The 24192-nt window shown below is 32.0% G+C and overlaps 2 protein-coding genes across 2 annotated transcripts; both read right to left on the bottom strand.

The window, feature by feature from the left end:
- Nucleotides 1-13952: 13952 nt before the first annotated feature.
- LOC145327751 (uncharacterized) lies at nt 13953-16202 on the bottom strand. The gene is made up of 2 exons (XM_080171306.1): nt 16044-16202; nt 13953-15659 (listed from the first exon to the last, which is right to left on the bottom strand). The coding sequence occupies exons 1-2, from the start codon at nt 16126-16128 to the stop codon at nt 14110-14112; spliced, it is 1635 nt and encodes a 544-aa protein (XP_080027432.1). The 5' UTR covers nt 16129-16202; the 3' UTR covers nt 13953-14109.
- Nucleotides 16203-18458: 2256 nt separating this feature from the next.
- On the bottom strand, nt 18459-20848 carry LOC145327750 (uncharacterized). Its single transcript, XM_080171305.1, has 4 exons — nt 20765-20848; nt 19977-20068; nt 19171-19233; nt 18459-18678 (listed from the first exon to the last, which is right to left on the bottom strand). Exons 1-4 carry the CDS (start codon nt 20838-20840, stop codon nt 18550-18552), a joined length of 360 nt encoding a protein of 119 aa, XP_080027431.1. The 5' UTR covers nt 20841-20848; the 3' UTR covers nt 18459-18549.
- Nucleotides 20849-24192: the final 3344 nt, after the last annotated feature.

The following is a 24192-nucleotide window of genomic DNA, read 5'->3' as shown; positions in this document are numbered from 1 at the left end:
GAAGTATTTTAGTAGTTTAAAACCTAAGCCCTGCCAAGAAACCCAAAGAGAGTGGGGACAATGGGCTGTCTATTACACTAGTCCCCGAAGTTTTAGAACAACGTTTTCTTATTTGTAGGCTTAATAACTTTGGGAACATAAGTGAATTTTGATTGGTTGGTTGTTCAAACATTTCATCCACTAATTTTACGCTACAGAAGGGGTGATTCTGTGTATCATCATTGGGGTTTTACATCAATTTATCGGCCATTGACTGTCTTATCCTTTTAGATCCCTGCAAGAAACCTACTAGAAGATTATTTGAAATAGATAGATAGCCAGGATTCTTAATATTTTCAAAGATAATCCTTGTTGTCCCTGGAAATTATACCTTTTGCCACACTTCTAAACTTATATACCTGACAAAAACGAGCTTTAAAAATATTTTTTTTTTCATTTTCTATGCTGTTTCAGAAAGTAGTACGAGGATAAGCGGAAAGTGTAACGTGTGACGTCATAAAAATACGTCTAAAGAAGAAGCATAAGAGGAGAAGTGGGAAAGGAAACCTCTAAAAAAAGAGATGGATAATTGACGTATTTTATGACGTCATACAGGACACTTTCCGCATATCCGTGGTATAATGTTTGTCCTGTAAGATCACAAAAACAAAATTCTACATATATACATATATATTCCTAAATAAAAGTCTGTTTCTACTAAAGGGGGTTAAATCCAGGAATAAGGTATAACGAACCAACTAGCGAAATAAATCTAAAATAATATTTAGTGTGCAGATAGAGAGGTCAACAATTCTACAATGTGTTTTACCCTAACAACAGCTGCAAATCATGTATAGGTTTCGTGATATGTTTTTGAATTAATGTCGTTGTTGGTATAAGCTGGATTAAATCTATTCCTTTCTGTCAAAACACTTAAGGTAATAGGTTAAGTAACACCAAAGTAACAAACAAACAACTCTTGTCTGGAGGTCCTAAATAGGCATTGTAATGAGTTGTCTAGGCCAAGCCATTCCCACTTCTCTAACTATTAATATCACGCAGCTTACATAGTAGCAGCAGGAATCCTATTTAACGTCTTTAATTATGACGCGGTGTTGAGCCGAGATTCGAACTCATCAGCTCCCCAACAACCAGCGGATGTGCTACGATTGCAGGTTTTAGAATTAGCAAACTCTTAGCGGCTTAAAAACTGGTCCCCTCACATATATGGTTCTAATGTTATAATAATGAGTCGGCAAAAAATGTTTGAAATACAATTTTATACAATTTTACGCCCTTCCAACAAATTTCATTCATTTTCATAAAAGCAGAGGTAGGCAAAGAACAAAAACTGTTACATGGGGTTATTTTATATCCTAGAGGTGGAGGGGGGGGGGGGGGGGGGGTGTCTTACCCTATTCCGCTCCGATTAAATTTTCTTGTGCTGTATATCTGAAAAAAAAATATAAATTGGAAAATCAACTATATACTTATCGATATAAATTACTTTTTCAAATGTTTAATTTACATACTTTTTACTTCCATATAAACTAGGGGCTAATCCCCTAGCATCTAGGGGCTCTATATTGGAAGGGGCATAGAGGGGCTAAATATAGACTTATATCAGAGTATAAATTAGCCTAAAACCATCACTTTACCTATGTGAAGCTTAAAAATAGAATCCAATCGGTTTTTTGGTTGTTGAGTTCTTAGGCTTCAGACAAAAACCTTACTACTTTATACAAAGGATAATAACCTATTTTTAATTACGCAAAATTTGCAAAAATGCAAAAAAAGTTACCCCTCCCTTTATCTCCAAATAATTTTACCTTCACTCAAAAGAATTGCGACAAAAAAAAGGATTTTTAGTTTTTACCTTTTTCTATGAAAAATTAGGATAGGGGTATATTAAATTTCCCCCCAAATGTAGTAAATTTTGATATGGAGTTTGTTTTGGGGGTAAATCTGAAAATAATAGGGAGAATAATGTAAAAGTAGCGCAACAATAAAGATTATTTTATGTAAAGCAACTTCTGCACAAAAAAAATAATATGGATTGTACATCTGTAGTACTTTTAATGATTACTAGTCCCGAGACGTTTGATCAAACCAATTTTTCGTATTATTGATTTAAAAGAAAATTTAAAAAAAAAAATTCTTTGTCAGGGAGGGGGGGGGGGGGTAGTCGACCCCACTATTTTAGTTTTAGTTTTAAAAAGAAAAAAAAATTTGGGGGGGGATGATTTTTCATTTTTTGGGTGGGTTTGGAGTGTCCCACCCCCTAAGAAAATAGTTATAAACCTTCCCGGGACCTATGAGGGGCTACCCTTTACAGGAGAACCCGATCGGTTCAGCAGTTGGCGAGATCCTTCGCTACAAACAAACAAACAGACAGACATCGTTCTACTTTGTATTATAGATACATGAATGTAACATAGTTTTAACGAATTTTCATGTTCCTAGCATCTAGTAAAGAGAGGGTTAATTAAAATAGTCGAAAGCCACCCTAAATTTATATCTAACAAGGATGATCACATCCATAAAAACTAATCTCTAAATTCAGACATCGGTAAAAACGATCTTTAATACTTGTAATGGGTTAAAACTTAATACATTATGTTATAAATCAATATTCTGCTTATTATTAAGGTCTGACATTCTGCAAGTGTTGATGTTCGTTTATCCTACCGTATGATTTTAAAGCTTCATCTTTATGAACGTTATCATTCTGGTTTATATTTGATTATAAAGCTGCTTCGCTACTTATGGTTCTAGAAATCACCATTCAATATTCAAGATTATTGGATGATTATATCACATAAAAAGTTTTTGACATCTATAATACAAAGTAGAATGATGTCTGTCCGTCCGTCCGTCCGTCCGTATGAAGCTTAAGATCTCGGTAACCACTGAACCGATCGGATTTCAGGGAATATACCTACTGGTCCTGTGGTAGCTGGCTAAAAAAAACAGAAACTCCCCATACCCTTCTAATAGATTAACAAACTGGTCCATAAATGAGGTCCATATTAGCAAGTTAAATTAATGTCAAATTTTCCCCTGTGACTATACATCCATATCTATCCTATATCCAATGTTATGACTTGTCTATGGCAACGGAAGTGTATAAAATATATGTTCAACAAGTAGCTATTTTAAATTTGTTATGCTTTGCTTTCTGTACATTTGTTATGCTTTCATATCATAGCCAGGGAGGGAAGGGACATTGGGCTGTTTATTACACTAGTCCCAAAAGTTTTATAATAACGTTTTCTTGTTCGTTTGCTTAACAACTTTGGGGACTTTAAATTAATTTTGATTGGTGGATTCTTAAAGTTGAGTATCAAAACGTTTCACCTACAAATTGTAATCTACTGCAGGGGTAATTTTGTGAAAGTTCATCGGGGATGTACATTTATTTATCGGCCATTGTCTTATCCCTTTAGATCCCTGTATCATACCAAACATACCGAGAGAGATAGGGATATATAATATAATTTTAACAGAGAGGGAGGGGACAATGGACTTATACTTGTACCCAGTGTTGCGGAGCCGGAACCGGAGCCGGGAGCCGTGGAGCCGCCATATTTTGCTGGAGCCGTAATTTTCGTTAAAAAATGGCTCCGGCTCCGGACTGGATGAACAAAGAGATTTTTTATAAATTATAATTTGGTAACTCTGTTTTGTCATGTGCAAATGCCCCTTTAAGTTTTTAAAGTCCATTTTTATCAAAAATTGAACCTTTAAAACCTTTAAAAAAGAGTTTTTCTTGATTTTAGGTTGGAGCCGGAGCCGGAACCGGAGCCTCACCAAAATCAAACGCCTTCGCAATGCTGCTTGTACCCAAAGTTTTATAAAAATGCAGATCTATTCGTTGGCTTGAAAACTTTTGGTAATCTTTTAAAATCTTGATTGGTTGGTGTAAACTAGGAGTGTATAAACTTTTAAACAACTAATTTTAATATTCAGAATGGATAATTTTGATTATCATCATTAGTAATGTACATCAAATGCTTTGGGTATTGATTAAAGTAACAACCGCCAGACAACAAACCTTTCATGGATGTCCAAAAACTGTAAGTATTGGGCAAAGTCATTCCCCCGTGTCTCTAAATCAAAATGTCATACACCTGACATATCAGCCAGGGTAGGGCCATTACACCTCTCGATGACAAGTGAATATGTAAGACCTGTAAAATAAAACATTAACATTACACAATATAATACATATTACTATTATGGTTTACAGACTGTAGTCCGCATTTACGAAAAGTAATAGAATTTAACTAAAATTTATTAAACATTTGCTTATTTTTGATATTTCTAAACAAACTGAAAAATCATATATAGCATCGTATTACGGACAATTTTCCACCAATAATAAAATTAGATAAATTAAATAGCAGTTTTGTTAGCTTTCTGGGTTAACAAAACTAGTTTTAAACTTTTCATTTTGATAACAGCGGAAAGCTGTCTATAATACAATGTGATAACAATTATTATTTATATTAATTAAACATATCCATAAATTAAGTAATATAACTTTTTTTTATAGATAAATGTTTCAACTATATATTTATTTATATCTCTTTGTTAAAACATTGCTTGAAGAAGGCTTTAAATGTTGTAATAAATGAGATCAAAATTAAATCTAAATTTATTATACTTGCAATGCAATGGTAAAATATTTCAACTTAGCATTCTCAGCGAAGGGCGCATTTTAATTTAGACCGTAAGTTGAAAAGAACCCAAATATGGGGTACATCTCAGTTTTTGTCTTTCAACATTTTAGCTTCATAGAAGTTGAACTGGTTTGAAGAAAGATTATTTGAAAGGCAAAACAATTTGGCACAGTTTTAACTTGTATATGTATAATGTATATTTTGTTATTATTTTAGATGCTAAAAACTTTGTAGGTGAAATGTATAGAAGTAAAAAAGGTCAATTGCCAAAAACTGTCTAGGCAAAATTTCATTTGGCACAATTTTTAAGATTATCTAAATCTGCATGCATAGCTGTATATTTAGTTGTAATTGTATGAATAATATATGTATACGTTGCAAACTTTATAGCATATTGTAATGAAGTCTAATTTTTGGTACAATTTTTGAGACTTTCTAAATATGTACGTCAAAAACTTGTGGGTTGAATGTAATGAAGTCCAGAATTATTAGGTACAATTTTTGAGACTTTCTAAATCTGTATGGTAAGCTGTATATTTGGCTGCAATTGTAAAAGTAATAATCATGCCAAAAACTTTGTAGGCGAAATGTGATTAAGTCAGAAATTATTTTGTGCAACTTTTGAGATTATCTAATTCTGTAAGCAAAGCTGTATATTTAGTTGAATGCCAAAAACTTTATGAACCAAATGTAATTAAGTCCAAAATTATTTGGTACACTCTTTGAGACTATCTGAATCTGTATGCATAGCTGTATATTTAGTTGTAATTGTATGAGTAATATTTATGCAGCAATAAAAATGTCCGAGGCTAGGCCAAAACGATTCAATCTAGTGTTGCTTCATAACAGCTAATAGTTTGAAAGTACAAAGCCAAAGAGAATGATTGTGGTTTTTGTAAAAACTCCTTCCCAAGACTTTCCTAAAAATATCTTCTTTGAGTTCTTTGTTAAAAGAAAATAGCAATTAACACTTTATTATTAGGATTGTTAGACCGATTGAGTTCTCTTTTACAGTTAATATTCTTTTTATGAACTCATTTTTAGCAAGTATATAAAAACACCATTCAATTCATTTCTTTTTCTGCCTAAATAACAGGTTGCTAAATAGTGAATTAGGTAATCAGGGCATAATTTTAGGTTAGCCATTTATTACACAGGCTACTAAATAAATATTAAGATAGAAAATTATATATATTTTAAAAAATCTATACACATCCCTGTAACTTATTTAAAAAAGTCAGGAATAACACTGAACAAGAGAATGCTGAATTCTGCATACTTACTTGAAAGTTTTTTTTCATTTAAAATATTAGAAACAGTTAAAGTGATGTAATAATTTAATGGTTGCTTAGTATTGGTCTTAGTCTAAGAAGTGTTGCTTATTCGGGATAATCCGAGAGCTCTTGGTGTATCTATGATCCAAATTTTGCTCAATGATGTGTATGATTATGAGGTCAAACGCAACTCCTTTTTTGGAAGTCCTAACTCTGCATGGTGATAAGTTTTGTCTGTTTATGTCGTGCTCCTGACATAGCAGCAGTAAAAAACGTCTTCAGTTATGACGTGGTGTTTGGCCGAGATTTGAATCGCCCGACAACGAGCGGATGCGCTACGTGATACGCCAAATTCGCGGGTTTTTCTACGCAGATACACAAAAAATTATTTAATCTTTTTAAATTTTTGACTTGTAGAAAAGGCTGAATATTTGACTTTCAATGACAAATACCTTATCAACTAGCATAAATGAATGTGGTACGGTATTTAAGATTGTATCCATAAGATTAAAACCATTTAATATGACACTGTGTATTTACATATACACTAGTGAGGAAGTTGAGTGTACAACCCTTAACTTTAGTCACTTTAATAAATCCTTGTTTTTTTTTAGACTTTATTCTTGTAATAAAAGTAAAAAAATGGCTATTTTTGTGTCTGTGTGTAGCAAAGGATCTCAATAATTACTGAACAAATATGATTCTTCTTTTCAGTAAAGCTTCTCATAGGTTTTTTAAAAAGTTTTGATGCCTCTAGGGGCGTAGTCGCTCGCGTCTTAAATGAATAAAAAGATAAACTTTTTAAAACTTAAATATATGTAGGTAACCTGTAAAAGAGAATCTTTATTTTTATCACTATAAAATAGAAAAACCATATTTCATTGAATAGTATTGCACCACATAATTATTCTCAAACCAATTCTTGTTCCCTACTGCTTAAATATATTTATACAGCTATGAAAAGTGGATTACAAAAAGAGTAATATATAACTTAATTTGCTAAGCACTAAAAAGACACTCATGAAAGATTAAAAAATGTACAGGATCTTTATCTACTAGTGTTAGCAATTGCTGTCCGCCCGTATGTTTGTCAGTTTGTTCCTTCTTTAGGATTTTGTTAACCGCTGAACCGATTAGGTAGTGCTTTTCAAAGAGTATATATACTTATCCAATGATGGTTTTAAGCTATTTTTCTAGGGGTTTGAACAATCCACTCCTTAAAAATTGCTAATTTCCACAAAAATTTGTAAATTATAAATCTTTTAGATCTAGCTTCAAAAACTATATAAAAATAAATAGTTGTAGGGTCCCTTTAAGTTCTAAATACCTAGGCACTCCATTCAACAGAAGATTATTTGTTAGATTATCTATTTAATACTCTTCTGACTGGCTAATATATATTTATACTTTATTTAATAAGTTAACAAGTATAAGAATTATGCTTGAGGTTTAAAAACATAATTTTTTTTTTCTCAAACATAGCAGAAACATTTTCTATGTTATTTAGTTTGATGTATTTTCTTTTTATGCTTAACATCTTTGTGAATATGATAAAAATATTTTTTCTATAAAAAAAATTAGGCAGCTGGACGAACAAGGTTTTCGATGTTGCTTAAGGTTGTATTTATTTGGCGGCTGCGGATTTTCAAAAAATAGTCGGCTGCAGCTGCTGATATTCATTTCAAGTAGGCGAGGCGGTAGATTGCTGTAAAAGTTCGTCTACAACTGCCGAGGACTAAAAAGTATCAAACATAAAAACTAAAAAAACAAATTTATATATGTATATTACTTTAATTCTCAATTTTAGTTTTAAAAAGAAAGATAAGAAATATAGTAGAGGAGGGGAATTTTTCCAGGGGTGAAATACTTAAGAGGGTGGTGGTTCTCTCCCCCAAAATAGTTATAAACTTTCCCAGGACCTTAGAGAACCTATATTGCAAAGGAGGGCCTTATCGGTTAGCGAGATCCTTTGGTACTTTGTTACTTTTATGTTAGGATCATAGACGTCCAAGCTTTTTTTTTTTTGGGGGGGGGGGTATTTACCCCTCCAAAATTGTTTGGACGTCTATGGTTAGGATTCTAATAATTGCAACAATATATAGAAAAAAACTACGAATTTTATATGGTTTATACATATTTCTTTCTATTAAGCATAATTTGTATCTTGGGTAAATGTGCTTGATAAGCCTGAGCAAAAAAATGTTGAATTGTCGAGACGTGGTCGTTCAAACCTTTTGTGGCTTGATGACAATAAAATATGCATACCAAACCCATGTACACGCATTCAGGAATTATTAAAGGTATTCAAAATCAGGCAGGGAGGGGACCTTTGGCTGTTTATTACACTAGGCCCCAAAGTTTTATATTAAAGTTTTCTTATTCATTGGCTAAACGCATTGGAGACTTCTTAAATTTTGATTGGGTCAATAAGTTGAGTGTCCAAACGTTTTAACCACTAATGGTAATCTACAGAAGGGGTACTTTTGTGTATTATCATTGGGGATGTACATCTATTTATCGGTCATTGTCTTATCCGTGATTTAAGCAAAGTCACTTTTTCCCTGTGAGTTAACACATAAAGTTTTCAACCCTTTAATTGAAATGTTATTAGCACAATAGCATTGGAATTTTTACGGATTGTCGGATAAATCCCACATGTAAAATTGTTTATAGGATACAACCTTAATTTTTCATGCACTAGTAATGTGTGCTTTATCATCCATATAATAAAGTAGCAGGATTTCTGTTTGTCTGTAGCGAAGGATCTCGCTAACCGCTGAACCGATTGAGTTTTTCTTAACTGGGTAGCTTTTCATAGGTCCGAGAAGGTTTATAACTATTTTGGGAGAGGGTACCACCACACGCCTAAGAGAAATCACAAAAAGTGCCACCAGAGACCTCGAGGGGCGTAGCCGCTAGTATAATATAAAGTAATAAGGTTTTTTTCTGTCTGAAGCTTAAAATCTCGTATATTGCTGTTAAAAATGTGATATAATTTTTAGGGGAACTTTTAAATGTATCATTGAAAAAATAAAAATAGGACAAATAAAATTTTTATTAAAGCTAAAGTTTCATAAAAAACTCAGATTTTCTAACTTATACAAAAATTGCTACACTTTTTTCTAATTGTGCTTAGTGATTTAGCCAGGCACGTAGTGAGGGACGAGAACAATTATAGAAATGCTACGTATCTTAAAAAGAATGACACCATCCATAAAAGCTTAGCTCTGGAATGGTGGTACAAACGAACAAGAAAACTTGTAGAGTCTCATGGAAATTTGTAGAAATGTATGAGTCTAAACAATTGTAGGTAAATCTTTTGCAAAACTGCTTAAATACAGGATATTGTTTAAGGTCATACTTATACTTTTAGGACTTGATTATAGAGAATGAGATGCTTTGTTTATAACATTATAACTTGATGTAATAGGGATCATTATTCCCAAAAATCAGATCAATAGAATAATTGTAACACAACAAAATGTTTGTTTAAAAGGTTAAGATCAACATGTTTAAAATGGACGTATGGACTTTCTGGTAACAATTATAAAGATGCTACGCTTCCTGAATCGTACCTAACTGTTATAGGAATCATCATGCAAAGTTTGAACTTGATAGGAAAACTCTAACATGTCTAAATTAACGAAAAAAGTTAACCATTACACGAAAAGAGCTAACCGTTAAAGACGGACTGACCCTAAACATAGAAAAGCTTTGCTTTAAAAAACCCTATTTCATTCCATTCCCATTTTAGGAAATTAAAAGTTAATTTTACGACATTGAAAACTGTCTGAAAACGCGCTTATCGATAATTGTTAAATTCTTTCAATTGTAATACATTTATATTTTTTAAAAGCGAAGCTTTTCTATAATTAGGGTCGGTCCGTACCTAACAATTGGCACTTATCTTTACATTGAGCATGTTAAAATTTTCCTATCGTCTTCAAACTTTGCATGATGATTCCTGTTCGATTTAAAAAGAATAGCAACTCTGTAATCTTTACCAAAAGTTCGTACTTATTAACTTTTTGACTACATTTTTTATGATATCTTTATCCTATTCGTCTAATTTTTAAAATATTGATGCCTAGAATAAAAAGGTACAATATCATAAGGGTAGCATCTTAATAACCAAGTCCAAAAAAATATAAATTAACAGTATCCAGTATTTAAGTTATTTTTCATCCATTTATATACAATTTGGAAGCTAAAATAAGCTTGAAAATATTTTTCTTTTCACATTATTTTCTGGTCCATGTGCGATTAGATGGAAACTGCCCATTTAAAAAAACCTAAATTGATGAAGGAATTTCAAGTGTCAAGTGGGAATTGTGAATATAAAATTAATAGAGTCATAACTAATTCTGAATTAGGACCAAGAGTGGGGACATGCGAATGACAGCAGTTTAATAAAGCGCACACAATATTAAATTCTATTCTGAGTTTCATTTTATTATGAAATCAATATTGCCTAGATATTTAAGAAAATTAGATAAATTTCAGTTTTGTTGGCCCCGAGGGACCGACGGCCTGGGATAACAGAATAAGAATTATTTTTACCATTTACATTAATTTTTAGTGGAGAATTCTCCTTATTACTAGACGGTAGGTATTGGTATGGACCAGATCTGGTTTTAATCCAGCAGAAATCAATTGGATTCGTTTTAACCACTCCATAAAATAGTTTCTAATTCAAATCACTCACTGAAAAGGTATATGGCTTTATCCAGGGATAGTTGGATATGTAAGTAATTAAAAAAAATATTAAATAAATAATTCTAATTTTGAACTGACTGTCATTTTTTAATTGAAGCAATTAATCTATATGAATAAATTGGTTTAATATTTGGATTTTAAAAAAATCATGAAGGGACATAATAGGTATAACTTTTTCTTAAATAAATTTAAGTACTGGAATGTCCTTTCAAATGAGATTTCACATTTAGCTCATATACATGTCACATACAAAAATTATCAGACAAAACACTCCCAAAAAACATACATAAATATAAATATTATCCTTTATAAATATTAAACTAGCGGCAGCGCCCTAAACATCTAAGGGCTTTATATTCAACAGGAAGGGTGGAGTAGAAAAAACGTAAAACAATATAAATAAGAAATAGCCTAAAAGGAACCAATTAGTTCATTGGTTAGCAATATGTTATTGGATAAAAACTCTGCGCCCCTAGCAAAACCAGTAAAACACCTTAGAACAATAGCAGGGCTTTATTATAAAAAGATTCCTTAAATTGGAAAAACTTCTTAACAGTCAAAAAAATAGCTAGCGTAATCATCGACAAAACACATTACTATTTTATTTAAGGACTAGCGGATACGCCCCTAAAAGCCTCTAGTGACACTTTAAATGTTTTGTTTTTGTTCAAATCTGGACGATACCTCTATATTGCTTTCAAATTCTACAATATCTCTTTATGTTTCGTTCAAGTCTCTCAAATATCTAAATTTTTTTTCGATTTTTTTATTTCTCTTGGGAGGGTGGTGGTACCCTCCCCAAAATAGTTATAAACCTTCCCGGGACCTATGAGAAAATACCCTGTTAAGGAGAACCCGATCGGTTCAGCGTTTAGCTAGATCCTTCTGTACAGACATACAAACAGACAGACACACAGACAGACATACAGATAGACATACACACATCCTGTTACTTTATTATAAGGATATATGTTAGAACGTACATACGGACATATATTATTTTGTTAAAAAAGGCACATTACTGAAACTGTAATCTACCATAGATACTCAGGGAGGCAGAAGACATTGGACTGTTTATTACACTAGTCCCCAAAGTCTTAAATTATTGTTTTCTTATTTGTTATATCTACAATCTTGGGGACTTAAGTGTCCAAACGTTTCAAGCACTAATTGTAATCTACGGAAGATGTATCATCATTGGGGAATGGGATGTATATCAATTTATCGGCCATTGTCTTATCCCTTTAGATCCCTGGTAATTTTCATGGATACTTATTATTAAAAGCTGTTATTAAATCACACAGTGATTGTCAATCAAGTTTTTCCATCAAAAACGCAAAAAGTCTCGTTTTATATAAGTCTATCCATTTATCTATCTATTTACGTATCAATCAATCTATCTATCTGTTTATCTATCAAAGTATTTACAAATCAATCAATGTATCTATATGTTTATCTATCTATCCGTCTATCTATTTCTTTGTCTATCTATCTATCTAACTATCTATCTCTCTATCTAACTATTTATCTGTCTAACTATCTATTTATCTGTCTATCTATCTAACTATCTATCTATCTATCCTTTTACAAATCAAACAATCTATCTACATATATGTTTATCTATCTACACGTCTATCTATCTATTTATCTGTCTATCTATCTAACTATCTATCTGTATATCTATCTATTTATCTGTCTAACTATCTATCTATCAGTCTATCTATCTATCTATCCATCTATCTATTTGTTTACAAATATATCAATCTATCTATGTTTTTACTTTTTATCTATTTAATTATCTATCAGTCTATCTAGCTATTTATTTATCTCTTTGTCTCTATCCATTTACAAATCAAACAATCTATCTATCTATATCTAACTATATATCCTTCTATCTATTTATTTCTATCTATCTGACAATATTTTATCATTATCCACCTATCTATCTTTCTATCTATCATTTCATCTATCTATCTAAATTATTTTTTACTTATATATTTTTGTTGTTTTCTCTGCATAGGAAATGTCAATCAAATGAAAAATTGACAAATATAATAATATCAAGTAATTACTACTTTCAATATAATTAATATAATATAACATAATATAACTATATAACAGAGATAGTAAAAATATATAGAGAAAGAACTAATATATAATAGACTTTAATATAAAGAAACAAATTGATTGATTGTTATTTACAGTTCTGTGGACTACTTCTATTATCTAGGGATCTTGAGGAATAAGACAATGACCGATAAATTGATGAACATTCCAAACATAAAAATGCCCCTGCTATAGTGGTTGAAACGTTTGAACACTCAACTTTATATACCAACCATTCCAAATTCAATAAAAGTCCCCAAAGTTGTCAAGCCATCAAATTAGAAAATGTTATTAGAAAACTTTGGAGACTAGTATAATACACAGCCCAATGTCCACTATATTATCTACTACCTCCGTTATATTCACACTAAGAATACCTTATTACAGAGTCATCAACCAATCAAAATTACTTAGCCGTCAAAAAAAAATCCGCCAATGACACGCGGTGCATACAAATGTAATCAACCAATGACAGGGCCTGGCTTGAGTATGTATAAACACAGTCATTAACCAATAGTTATACCACGCAAATTGGTTTTTAATTGCAGTTACCCCAAGGGCTCGCATTGTTCTTAAATATGGGGGAATGGGGGGGGGTGGGATAGCTGCAAGGGGGTCTCAACAGGAAATATCAAAACAAAATAGAGTTACAAAGTTTAGATTTACCCCCAAATTTTTATTTATTTTGTTATTTGTTGAACATGAATTATAAAAAAGGTTTTTACTTGCATTGATCGACAGATACATATGTATTAAAAAAAACTATAAATTTGCTCCTAGTTTAGGTATTAAACTTTTAAAACTGTTTGAAGCTCTAAAAATACTCATTTCTTGTCTATTAATATTAACATTCTATTAAGACTATAATTTAAATCATGTTTATTACTGTTTGAATGCTTAAGATTTTCCTATCATCCCAGGGGTCCTAAGGGATACGACAATAGACGATGAATTTATCTATAATGTTGGAAGTTGGAAAGGAAACCTCCCCAAAAGAGATGGATAATAGACGTATTTTCATGACGTCACACATGACACTTAATACTTAATTACTGAAAGTCAAAAAAAATCGAGCAATTTTTTTTTGTGCAAAGCTAAGCAATAACTGACGTTATTTGATTTTACAAGGAGGGCTTTAAGCAAAGCTTCACTACTATTGAAGAAATTGACCTTGTTCTGTTCCTTAAACATAATAAAAAAACACATATTTTTTTATTTTAGAAGTTCAAATATTTGAAAAGATTAGTGTTTAATGAAATTGACAGCAATAACTTTACATAAGAAAATCTTATTGAAGTTTAACAATAATTTTAGGCCTTCTGTTGGTGATCATTAGAACTAAATCTAAAATCTTAGATTTTTTCCAAAACTTCAGTAGCAGCTTCTGGTTTCTTCTCTCTATGCTTGATGATAATGTGGTAGAGAACTGTAAACACAACTTGATACCCAAGTCCAGCAAACCCAAATATTCTGAACATTGTCTGAAGTCCAACCTGATCACTAACATATCCTCCAATGAGTGATCCAATTCCTCCTCCCACAACATAGAGTGCAAGTGAAGAGAACCCCAGGGCTGACGCACGCAAATAGCTAGGTGCTATCAGTGATACATAACCTATAACACCAACATAGATTGGCTCATTCCCATAAAGAACAGAAGTTACTATTGGTCCCCAAGGCCAAGCTTCATCCTCTACTGGGTTCAGGTATGAAACTACAATTATTTTCACTGACCAGATAAATGAAAATATGCAGATAACATTCATGCTGCCAACATGTTTGTGGATTAGACCAGCAAAGGCAATCATGCTTATGGTACCAAAGGTTCCAATAATGTAAATGATGCCCCACCACTCATCAGTAACATTTAGGTGATCAACAAGATATATAGGATACACACCGAGTTCTGCTCCAAACACTACTCCGTTTACAAACAATGTGAAGAAATAACTTATTGCTGGTAAGGTCAACATCCAAGAAAACTCCTTCCACCATTTCACATCTCTCTTGGCAGGTTCAGACTCTATCTTAGTAAAGAAAGTAATAATTGCAGTAAGGGCAATGAATCCTGAACAGAAGTAAAATGGAAGCCTATAGTCTGATATACCATCACCACTTAAACAATCTGTAACAACATCTCCAATTTGAACTTTGTTAATCAGAAGTGTTGTTATAAAAGGTCCTACAAGAGCTCCAAGATTTCCAATTACATTTACCCAGGCCCAGTCAATGCCAACTTTCTCACAGCTTTTGGATGCAAAAGCATTCACAAATTCAGGTGCAGTACGCGTAGCATAAGTATTCAAAATTTCTATCACCAAATAGAGCCAAAACAATAGGCTTGCATTTCCAGATGTTGCTACATTTTCAAAACCTTTGATGTAAACATTGCAGATTTTAGTATTTTCAGAAATTGTAGCTGGTGTATCCAAGAAGTACTTACACACTGTCTTATCGTCACAGGTTGTTTGAGTAACATTAATGAAGTTATCAGTAAACAATCTATAATTGATATCATAGTCTTCCTCATCACAAACCAGCTTTGTTATTGTAAAGTCCAGACTCTCAGAACAATTTGCAGAATACTCAGAAAATGTTTTGAAGACATTCATAACTTCTTGATTGGGATTAAGAATATCCTCGATTGATGTAATCTCAATCTTGTGTTGAATATTAGTGCTGTATTGGGGAATCAGAGTGAAAACAATCGAACACAAAGCATTTAAAAACAAGGCTACTATACACATTATCTTATATCCAATCTTGTCACCAACGTAGCCCAGTAAAGGACCAGCAGGAAAGGTTATGAAAGGCATTATACCTCCGATCAGCATGATGTTGGACACGGTGAGACCGATACTGCTTGCCTGCAGAACCTTATAAGGAAACCAGAAGTTCCATCCTGAAAAGAATGATTTTATTAATCATTTCAGAGCTTGGCAGGGATATTCACTAATATGTAAAAAAAAAGTACCTTATAAAGGCATTGACTTACAAAGTATTTAAGATAACAATTAGCAGGAAGAGTTAATAAACTTTTGGGTGCAGTAACATTCCATTATCTTTGTCTAGAAGTCCTAACTATGGTTATTAATGCATTTGTTTTGGGCCAAAACATTCTCCCTACTATGAGTCATGCATCTGACTTAGCAGCAGAAAGATCTATTTTAAACTTCTTATATTATGACATGATGTTGAGCCAAGATCCGAAAAAATCACTCCTTCAACAAGGAGCTAACTGCTACATGTTAAGCCACATTTGCATGGTGGAAAAGTAAAACCTTACCTACATTCATGAAGAAGAAAAGTAGACAAGGAACAAAAATGACCTTAACTACTTCTACCACTCTGGCTATTGATGGCAACCTCATTTTTAATTCATCTAATGACTATTCAAACAATTTTAACATAAAAAATGATTTTTTAACTTATCTTTTAATGCAAAAATAACATCAATTTTGTAAAAAAGTGTTATCATAAAAGATTTAAAAGGATTTTTTTTGTCAATTTAAGTTGTAATAGGGACCTTATTTATTGAACAGTTCGTTTTTCCTGTAGGAGGTGATAGGATAGGATAGGAGTCAAGGGGTTATCGTTATTTTAAACAGCTGCGAGTATCACTTTATTAGAGTAGATGAAAATCTTGTGCAACATCCTAGTAATAATATATCGATTTATAAAAGCTATCACCCTTAAATTAGACATAATAAAAACTGTCCCGAATTTGTATTAATTTTGAGGAACACGACTCCAGTGACGTCATATTTTTCTTTCCCGAAAAAGGGAAGGGGGGAAGAAAATCTCTTCAAAAGAGATGGGGAAAACCTCCTTTTCTCCCATCTCTTTTTTCTTCCCCCCTTCCCTTTTTTTTCTTTCCCCCTTCCCTTTTTCGGGAAAGAAAAATATGACGTAACTGGAGTCGTGTTCCTCAAAATTAATACAAATTCGGGACAGTTTTTATTGTGTCCTTAAGTTATCTTTCTTCTGTAAACACTTAACACTAACTAAAGTTATCTATTTACACATAAATTATGAGATAAATAAGATTTTTCTTTGTTTATTTATTGTCATTTACTTAGACATTTTTCTTTTTTGTTCAGAAAAACCATTCACCTCACCCCCCCCCCCCCCCCACCTAAAGCATCTAATTTTCAAAAATGTAAACTTTCGGGTTTGATTGTAGAGTTCAAAACTCTTGCTACCCCTGTTGGGAGTTGAACCCAACAACATTTAAGATACACTGAGAGAGAGAGAGAGAGAGAGAGAGAGAGAGAGAGAGAGAGAGAGAGAGATATGAAAGAGAGTGATTTCACTTGGGAAGGATGAGGTACCTCCCACCCCTTCATAATATAGGTTTAAGACTTCCCTTGACCTATAAGAAGCTTCACTGTAAAATAGAATTTAATCAGTCACGCAGTTAGCGATATATTTCGGTAAAAATATCCTGTTTGCTTTAAACGAAGAATATTTATAATAATAATAAGTCGGTACTTTCTGAATTTTGAAACGTGAATGTATAAAAAGATAAGATACTTTTATTTTGCAGAAAAAAAATCTAGAAGGATTTCAAACAGAGGGAGCGAAGATTTTGATGAAATATGTTAATCAGAATGGAAACAGAAAGATAAATAATGAAATGTACTAAGTCCACTTATTTATTTAAAAAGTTTTAATGGACAGGGTAAAATAACTTTTTGCATGATATAATTATCCAATTTTTCTGAATTTTGGAATACTTATTCCTAGGAAAACAAGGTACAATATATAAAAGTATTTCTTTTTACTGTATCCTTTATTTATGCAATTTTGTTTAGACTTTCAAATTAGCTTATTAAGTTCTGATACTTTACAAGAGTTATTGTTCGTTTGTTTTTCCTTATGATTTTGGATTTTCGCTTTTATGGATGTGCTCAGCCTTGTTATTAAGGTTTTAAAATATAAACAATCCAAAGAAAAAAAGATAATAAATTATATATAAGTTTGACGTAAGATCTTTTTGCCAACATAATTTAAATATATTCATTATCGGGGATCTAAAGGGATAAGATATAGGCCGATAAATTGATGTACATCCCCAATGATGGCTCATAAAATTACTTCTTCTGTAAAATACAAATAGTGGTTAAAATGTTTGGACGCTCTACTTAATTCACAAATAAGTTGATAAGCCAACAAATAAGAAAGCAGAATGATAAAACTTTGGGGACTAGTGTAATAAAGGGCTTAATGTCACCTCCCTCCCTTATTTATTATACTAGATGGTCAATCAGACATAATAATTAGTCTAACTTTAAAAGGAATATCTAGCAGACGAAGTTTTTTTGTTCATGTTTACTGTGTTTAGTCTCAAATGTTCCATTCCTATAATACGAGCGACCAAAGGTTTAGTGGTATGATTACACTTATATTAATAACTAACAGCTACGACCTAAGAGGCCTAAAAGGGCCCTTGAGAGAGAGGGGGAAGACGACCCCCCAAGTTTTCATTGTATTTTTAAAAAGAAAATGTTTCTGCATCTTGTACGAAGGGAAGTCCAGTAAGTCATATAGGGGCACCGCCTAGCGGCTCTTAAAAATATTTTGCAGTATTTCTTTTTTAGGAGCTAATAACCATCACTGGACCTATGAGAAGCTACACGGACGGACTGAATCTAATTATAGAAAAGCTTCGCTTTTAAAAATATAAATAAGTTGACAGAACGAAATTTAAAATATTTACTTGATAAAATTCTTTATTTATATACATATCACAATTATTAGTTTTATAAAATTATATAAATCATCTGTAACAACTATCTGAACAAAATCCTTCTTTTAAGGAAAAGCGGAAGAAGTCTATTTAATTTGATATGCCTCTTGTTTCGTTTATTGCTGCTCTCCTTCTTATAAACATTGTTCTTGTTATTTACTTCAAAATATTCCTAAAATAAAAAAAATATGTTATATTTAATTTTTAATCTTTTCTTTAAGCTTTTCTTTACTAAGTGTCAAACCTAAACGGCATTATGATTCCTGTAACAGTAGAGTATAATTTACCAAGCTTATCAACTCAATAATCATTAAAGTCCGTTTTTTTTTTAATTTTGGATTATGGAAAGAAAACGAAGTAGCGGTTTTCGTCGTATTTTCACAGTAGCTTTTCTCCTATTTTTAGCCACAGCGGAGGCTCTAACACTGCGGGCAGTCATTTACATTTACCTAAATTTACCTTTATATATAACCTATCAATAGCTACAGTGAAAATACTAAAAGCCCCTCTACTTCGTTTTCTTACCAATATCCAATTTTTTTAGCTTTTTCAAAAAACATTTTATATTCATTCTATTACAATTATATGACGATTTATAGACTCAATGTCAAAAGCCCACTCAAGTCTATAAATCTGCCCAAAAATTCAAATAAAAAATATTAACCTCAATATTTTTGTTGAAACAGTTTCTTAAGGCCAAAAACTCTTCTGGTGATAACTTAACATCCTAAAGAAAATAAAACACTGATTCTAGCCATTGTTGAAGTCTAAAGTGACAGACAGACATACAAGGTTAAGTATTATGATGGAGACTGAAAAACAGACAGACTAACAAACAAGACAAACATAATACTGTATTTGTATAGACTTAATTTTGGTTCAATCCAATCTTATCTTATATCTCGCAACGTGAACGCCTATTTTTTAAGGGCGCCGTTTTATCTGGCGCCAAATTTAAGGACGCTTAAGCACAGGGCGCCAAATATAATTCAGACATTATTTCAGCATACGTAGTACATAAAAATCAGAGCAGTTATTGAATTTAAGTAAACGTTTGAGTAACTTTAATGCTGTTATTTCATCAATAAAAGACTAAATCTAAAGCAATATTTTCAAAATATCCTATGATAATGAGTTTATTATTACTTGGATCTTACTCTAATAAAGTGAAACTTGTAGCTGACTAGAATAACTATTCCCCATCAACCCCCTTAACCTAATCCCGTCTCCTCCTACTGGATGAACGCACTGACTAATAAGTGATGCCCATGTTAGCAACCTAAATTAATTACAATTGTTTTCCCTGTCATAATATCCACATTTATTCTATTTTGATTACTATGATACAAGAAGTAAGGTGTTTGGGTCTATAAAAAAGATCTCGGAAATGGCTTGTGTATCATTAAATATGTCTAAGGGTGATAATATACTATTTTTTGGCAACTTACAAAAAATTAAAAAAAAACTTACCGTAACAAATTTACAATTGCTCGCAGCAAATTGAAATTCTGGTAAAAATTGTTCTTCGCTTTTATCAATTTCTTCTGATTTACTTATTACACCTAAAAAATAAAAATATTAAAACAAGGAAAATAAGATGCACAGCAACAATGAAGCTCTTTGTAGTGCCTATTAAAAATGACGTCATACAATACAAATGATCAATGATAGGCTATTTCACAGACTAAATGACCAATGCCAGGCCAGTATACATTTTAATTGACCAGTATGACGTCATTATTTATAGGCACTATAAAAAGCTTCAGCAACAATAAGTTAAAACAATAAATAAGAACAGTAGGCTGTTATTTATATTACTGATGTAATATCCATTTAAATCCACAAGTAGCAAAGACTTTGTAACAAATAATTGTAAAATACCGGATGTGCCCTTGTTTTTGAGTTAATTTGCTTATAATGTAATGGATTTATAATAATAACATTCTTTCTCGTATTCATTCGAATCCGGTGGATAGGAACCGGTTCTCATCCATACAAAAAAACTACGTCTAGCATCGTATTATATCCAGCTTTCTACGAATATATAATGTACAATCATAAGATTAAAATACGATGCGAGAAATAACTATTATTAACTTTTGTCAAAAAGGATTATAAGAAGGAATCACTTAAATGCATATCTATAGTATATCATTAGCAAACAAGTATGGAGATAATCTTAAAATATATCTAAGACTAAGACAAACTAGTCATTTCATTGAGATGCTTCGCTTGTATTTTTATAAAATTAACATTACCTTTAAAATAAGAAAAACTGCATAAGATCACAAATAGTATAGATGATGTATTAAGACGGCACATGTTCAACCTCATTATGTCAAATTAAAACTAAATGAAATGCCCAATTCTCTCAGACGCGTCAAGCAAGAGTCAACAGAAAAGAAGGGGGCGTGGCCGTTTATCAACTTAATAGATTTTTATCTGCAATAAATAAGACAAAATATTAAAAACTAATATTAAACAACAAGAATCTTTTTATAAAGTATTTTTTTACACAAGATAATTTTTTTTCTTTTAATAAAAGTTGTGTATTTGGGTAAAAAAATGCCACGCTTTTATTATGAATCTTGATGAAAAGTATTAGCAAAGTGTTCATTTAAAATAGCAAATTCGCTTTATAAACTTGTTTACAAACAAGCACAATTATATCAACTTTCAACAACTATAAACTAACAACTGAAAAAGTTATATAAATCTAAAAAAACTAAGACAATATTGTCAATTTTACCAACTGTAGACGTTTTGTTGGACAAACAGATCTATATATACAGATAACTACAAGCTCCCCTCTTCCAAGGACATTTTTCATATGCTAGCAAATTGTTTTCTGCTACTTGGCTTGTGTTTATATTCCCAACTCTATTGGTTGATTTTCAACGACCAAATTGAGAGTCGGCACAAGGTCCTTGGAATGGACACATGCAGTTATTTAAACCCTTACCCCTCTAGTGTTTTACTCTAATGTTAGAAGATCTTGGTTAAAGGGAATCTGCGCTACTAAGAGATGACAAATATTGTGCATGACTGCACGGACACCAGACACTAATCCTTGTCTCCAATTTGTCGGACGTAAGGAATATAAAGAAGTTAGAAGATGGAGTGTGAATTCATGTCCGCATAATTAAAGGGATAAGACATTGGCCAATAAATTAGTGTACATCCCCAATGATGATACACAAAATTAACCCCTTCTATATATTAAACGCAAGAACACTCAACTTAATGAATTAACCAATCAAAATTCACTGTAGTCCCCAAAGTTGTTAAGCCAACGAATAAGAAAACGTTATTATGAAACTTTACGGGACAAGTATAATTAACAACAAATTGTCCTATCTCTCTTTCTGTTTTATTATTAAAACAGCACAAATTGAACCGCCCCCATTTCTTTTCTTTTGTCATAAAACCTATTAATATCCGCTGGATTAGAACCGGTTCTCAGCCTTACTGAAAAATCATTTATAGCTTCGTATTACAAACAAAATTTCATGAAAATTAAAAAAAAAAATCATAAAATTGTTCCAGTTTTCTAAGCCCACTGCGCTAACAAAACTGAATTTAATCTTAAAATAATTCATTTTAAAAACCGCGGAAAGCTGCGATAGTATGCGGAAGTCAATTTATATCATAAGATGGATGTAGTGATTAGATTATAAAGAATTATATACTTATAGGCGCATGTGATCATTTTAACGACAGATCCTTGCTTCTTTCATTTCTTTAAACCAGTATTTAAACAATTTTTACTGGTCATGTTAAGCTAAATTTTTAAAGCTAAAGTTTTATTTGTTTGAAGCTTAAGAACCCGGAAAATTCTGGTTTTATTAAATTTTTAGAGGCTTAGTGCGAAGCAACTAGACTATGTATAATTCACGACTTAAATATTTATAAATGGATAGAGACCGGATTCTGGTGTCACTTGTCTGTAAGAGTATATTTCAGTCTTTTAAACACCTGTTTTCAACCAGAACAGACGTAAATGCGCAAAAATGTTGCAAAAATAGACGTTTAAAAATATAATAATGAAGGCATAAAGTTTATATTTGGTGATAAAATCGCTCAGACAATATTGCTTATCACAATATGACGTAAATGGAGTAAAATAGGGCGTGGCTGTTTAGGAGACGTAGTTATTGGCCCCAAACAGAGGAAAGGGGCGGAGATTGAGACTTTTTTTTGAGAAACAAGAATGGGCTTTACTGCAGTTGTAGAACTAACATTCAAGAATTCAAAAAAGTGTGACCAGTAAGATTTTCAAACAGCTTTATTCCTTAATAATTCATTAAAAAATATCCGCCCCTTTGCTTTTCTCAGTCAATTAGATTAATAAGCTTACTTTTCAATACAAATATAAATTATATATTTATGTTTGATTATTTCTTTGTAATGATCTACAATTTTATTTTCTTGAATAAATGTCCCCAATATTGCAAGATTTAAAAATGGGCGGAGCTTGGGACGTGGTTAGTTGGTATACTAATGTGCTGCATAAACACGAGCTAGTTGTCTAATTGGTGTTTCAGCAAAACAGCAATTTTTTTTATTGAATATGGCAATAGTTCATCTAATATGATAAAAATTATCCAAATTATTATAATAATGCATCTTTGTTATATCGAATGAGATCTAATTAATTTTTGATCAATAGATAGGGTAGGTTTTAGGCTATGTTTCGTTGTGTGTGTAGTGAAAAATCTCGCTAACTGCAGAACCAATACCGTTCTCCTTTTTAGTGAAGCTTCTCATAGGTCCCGGAATAGTTTAGGATTACTAAAATGGAGGGTACCTCCTTAATGGGGCATAGCAACTACCATAGATATTAAAATATGTATACATGCTATTTTACAATATAATTTTTGTTAACATTGTAAGAACATCGACAAGTCGTCGACATATTGACTTATTAACAGACAAAGATTTCAGTATTGACTCGAGCATATCTGGACGATCATCTAACCAGGGAGGAGGGAGGGGACATTAGCCTGTTTAGTACACTAGTCCCCTTAGTTTTTTAAAACGGTTTCTTATTCGTTGGCTTCAAAACTTACACTTACATTGAATTTTGATTGGTTGGTTCAAATTTGTAAGTAAACTTGTTGAAAGACTGCTTGATACAGAATAATGTTTATGGACATCCTTACATTTTTAAGACTTGATTATAGAGTTGCTTCGCTAATAATATTGTACTTTGTTGTCCCAGGAATCAGTATATCAAAAATCAGATCAATCGGATAATTAGATCACATAAAAATTTATTGTTAAAAAAATCTAAAAATTAACATGTTTAAAATGGACGTACGGACATTCTGGTAATGATTATAGAGTTGCTACGCTTTCTAAATCGTAACTAACTACTACAGGAATCGCCATGCAAAGTTTGAAATCGATAGGACAATTCTAACATGCCTAAATTAACGAAAAAAGCTATCCGTTCCGGACGGACTGACTGACAGACGGACGGACTGACCGACCCTAATTATAGAAAAGCTTCGCTTTTAAAAATAATTTAATTTGAATTATATAGATTTATACTTGAATATTGATTCTGTCCATAAGTAGCGTAGCAATAACAAGTTTTCTCGTATTCATTCGAATCCGGTGGATAGGAACCGGTTCTCATCCATACGAAAAAACTATGTCTAGCATCGTATTATATCCAGCTTTC

Source organism: Acartia tonsa, chromosome 9, assembly GCF_053477335.1.
Source record: "Acartia tonsa isolate MP-2025a chromosome 9, ASM5347733v1, whole genome shotgun sequence".
NCBI classification, from domain to species: Eukaryota; Metazoa; Arthropoda; class Copepoda; order Calanoida; family Acartiidae; genus Acartia; species Acartia tonsa.
The sequence above is the reverse complement of the archived record's forward strand: the minus strand, read 5'-3'. Positions and strand labels throughout refer to the sequence as shown.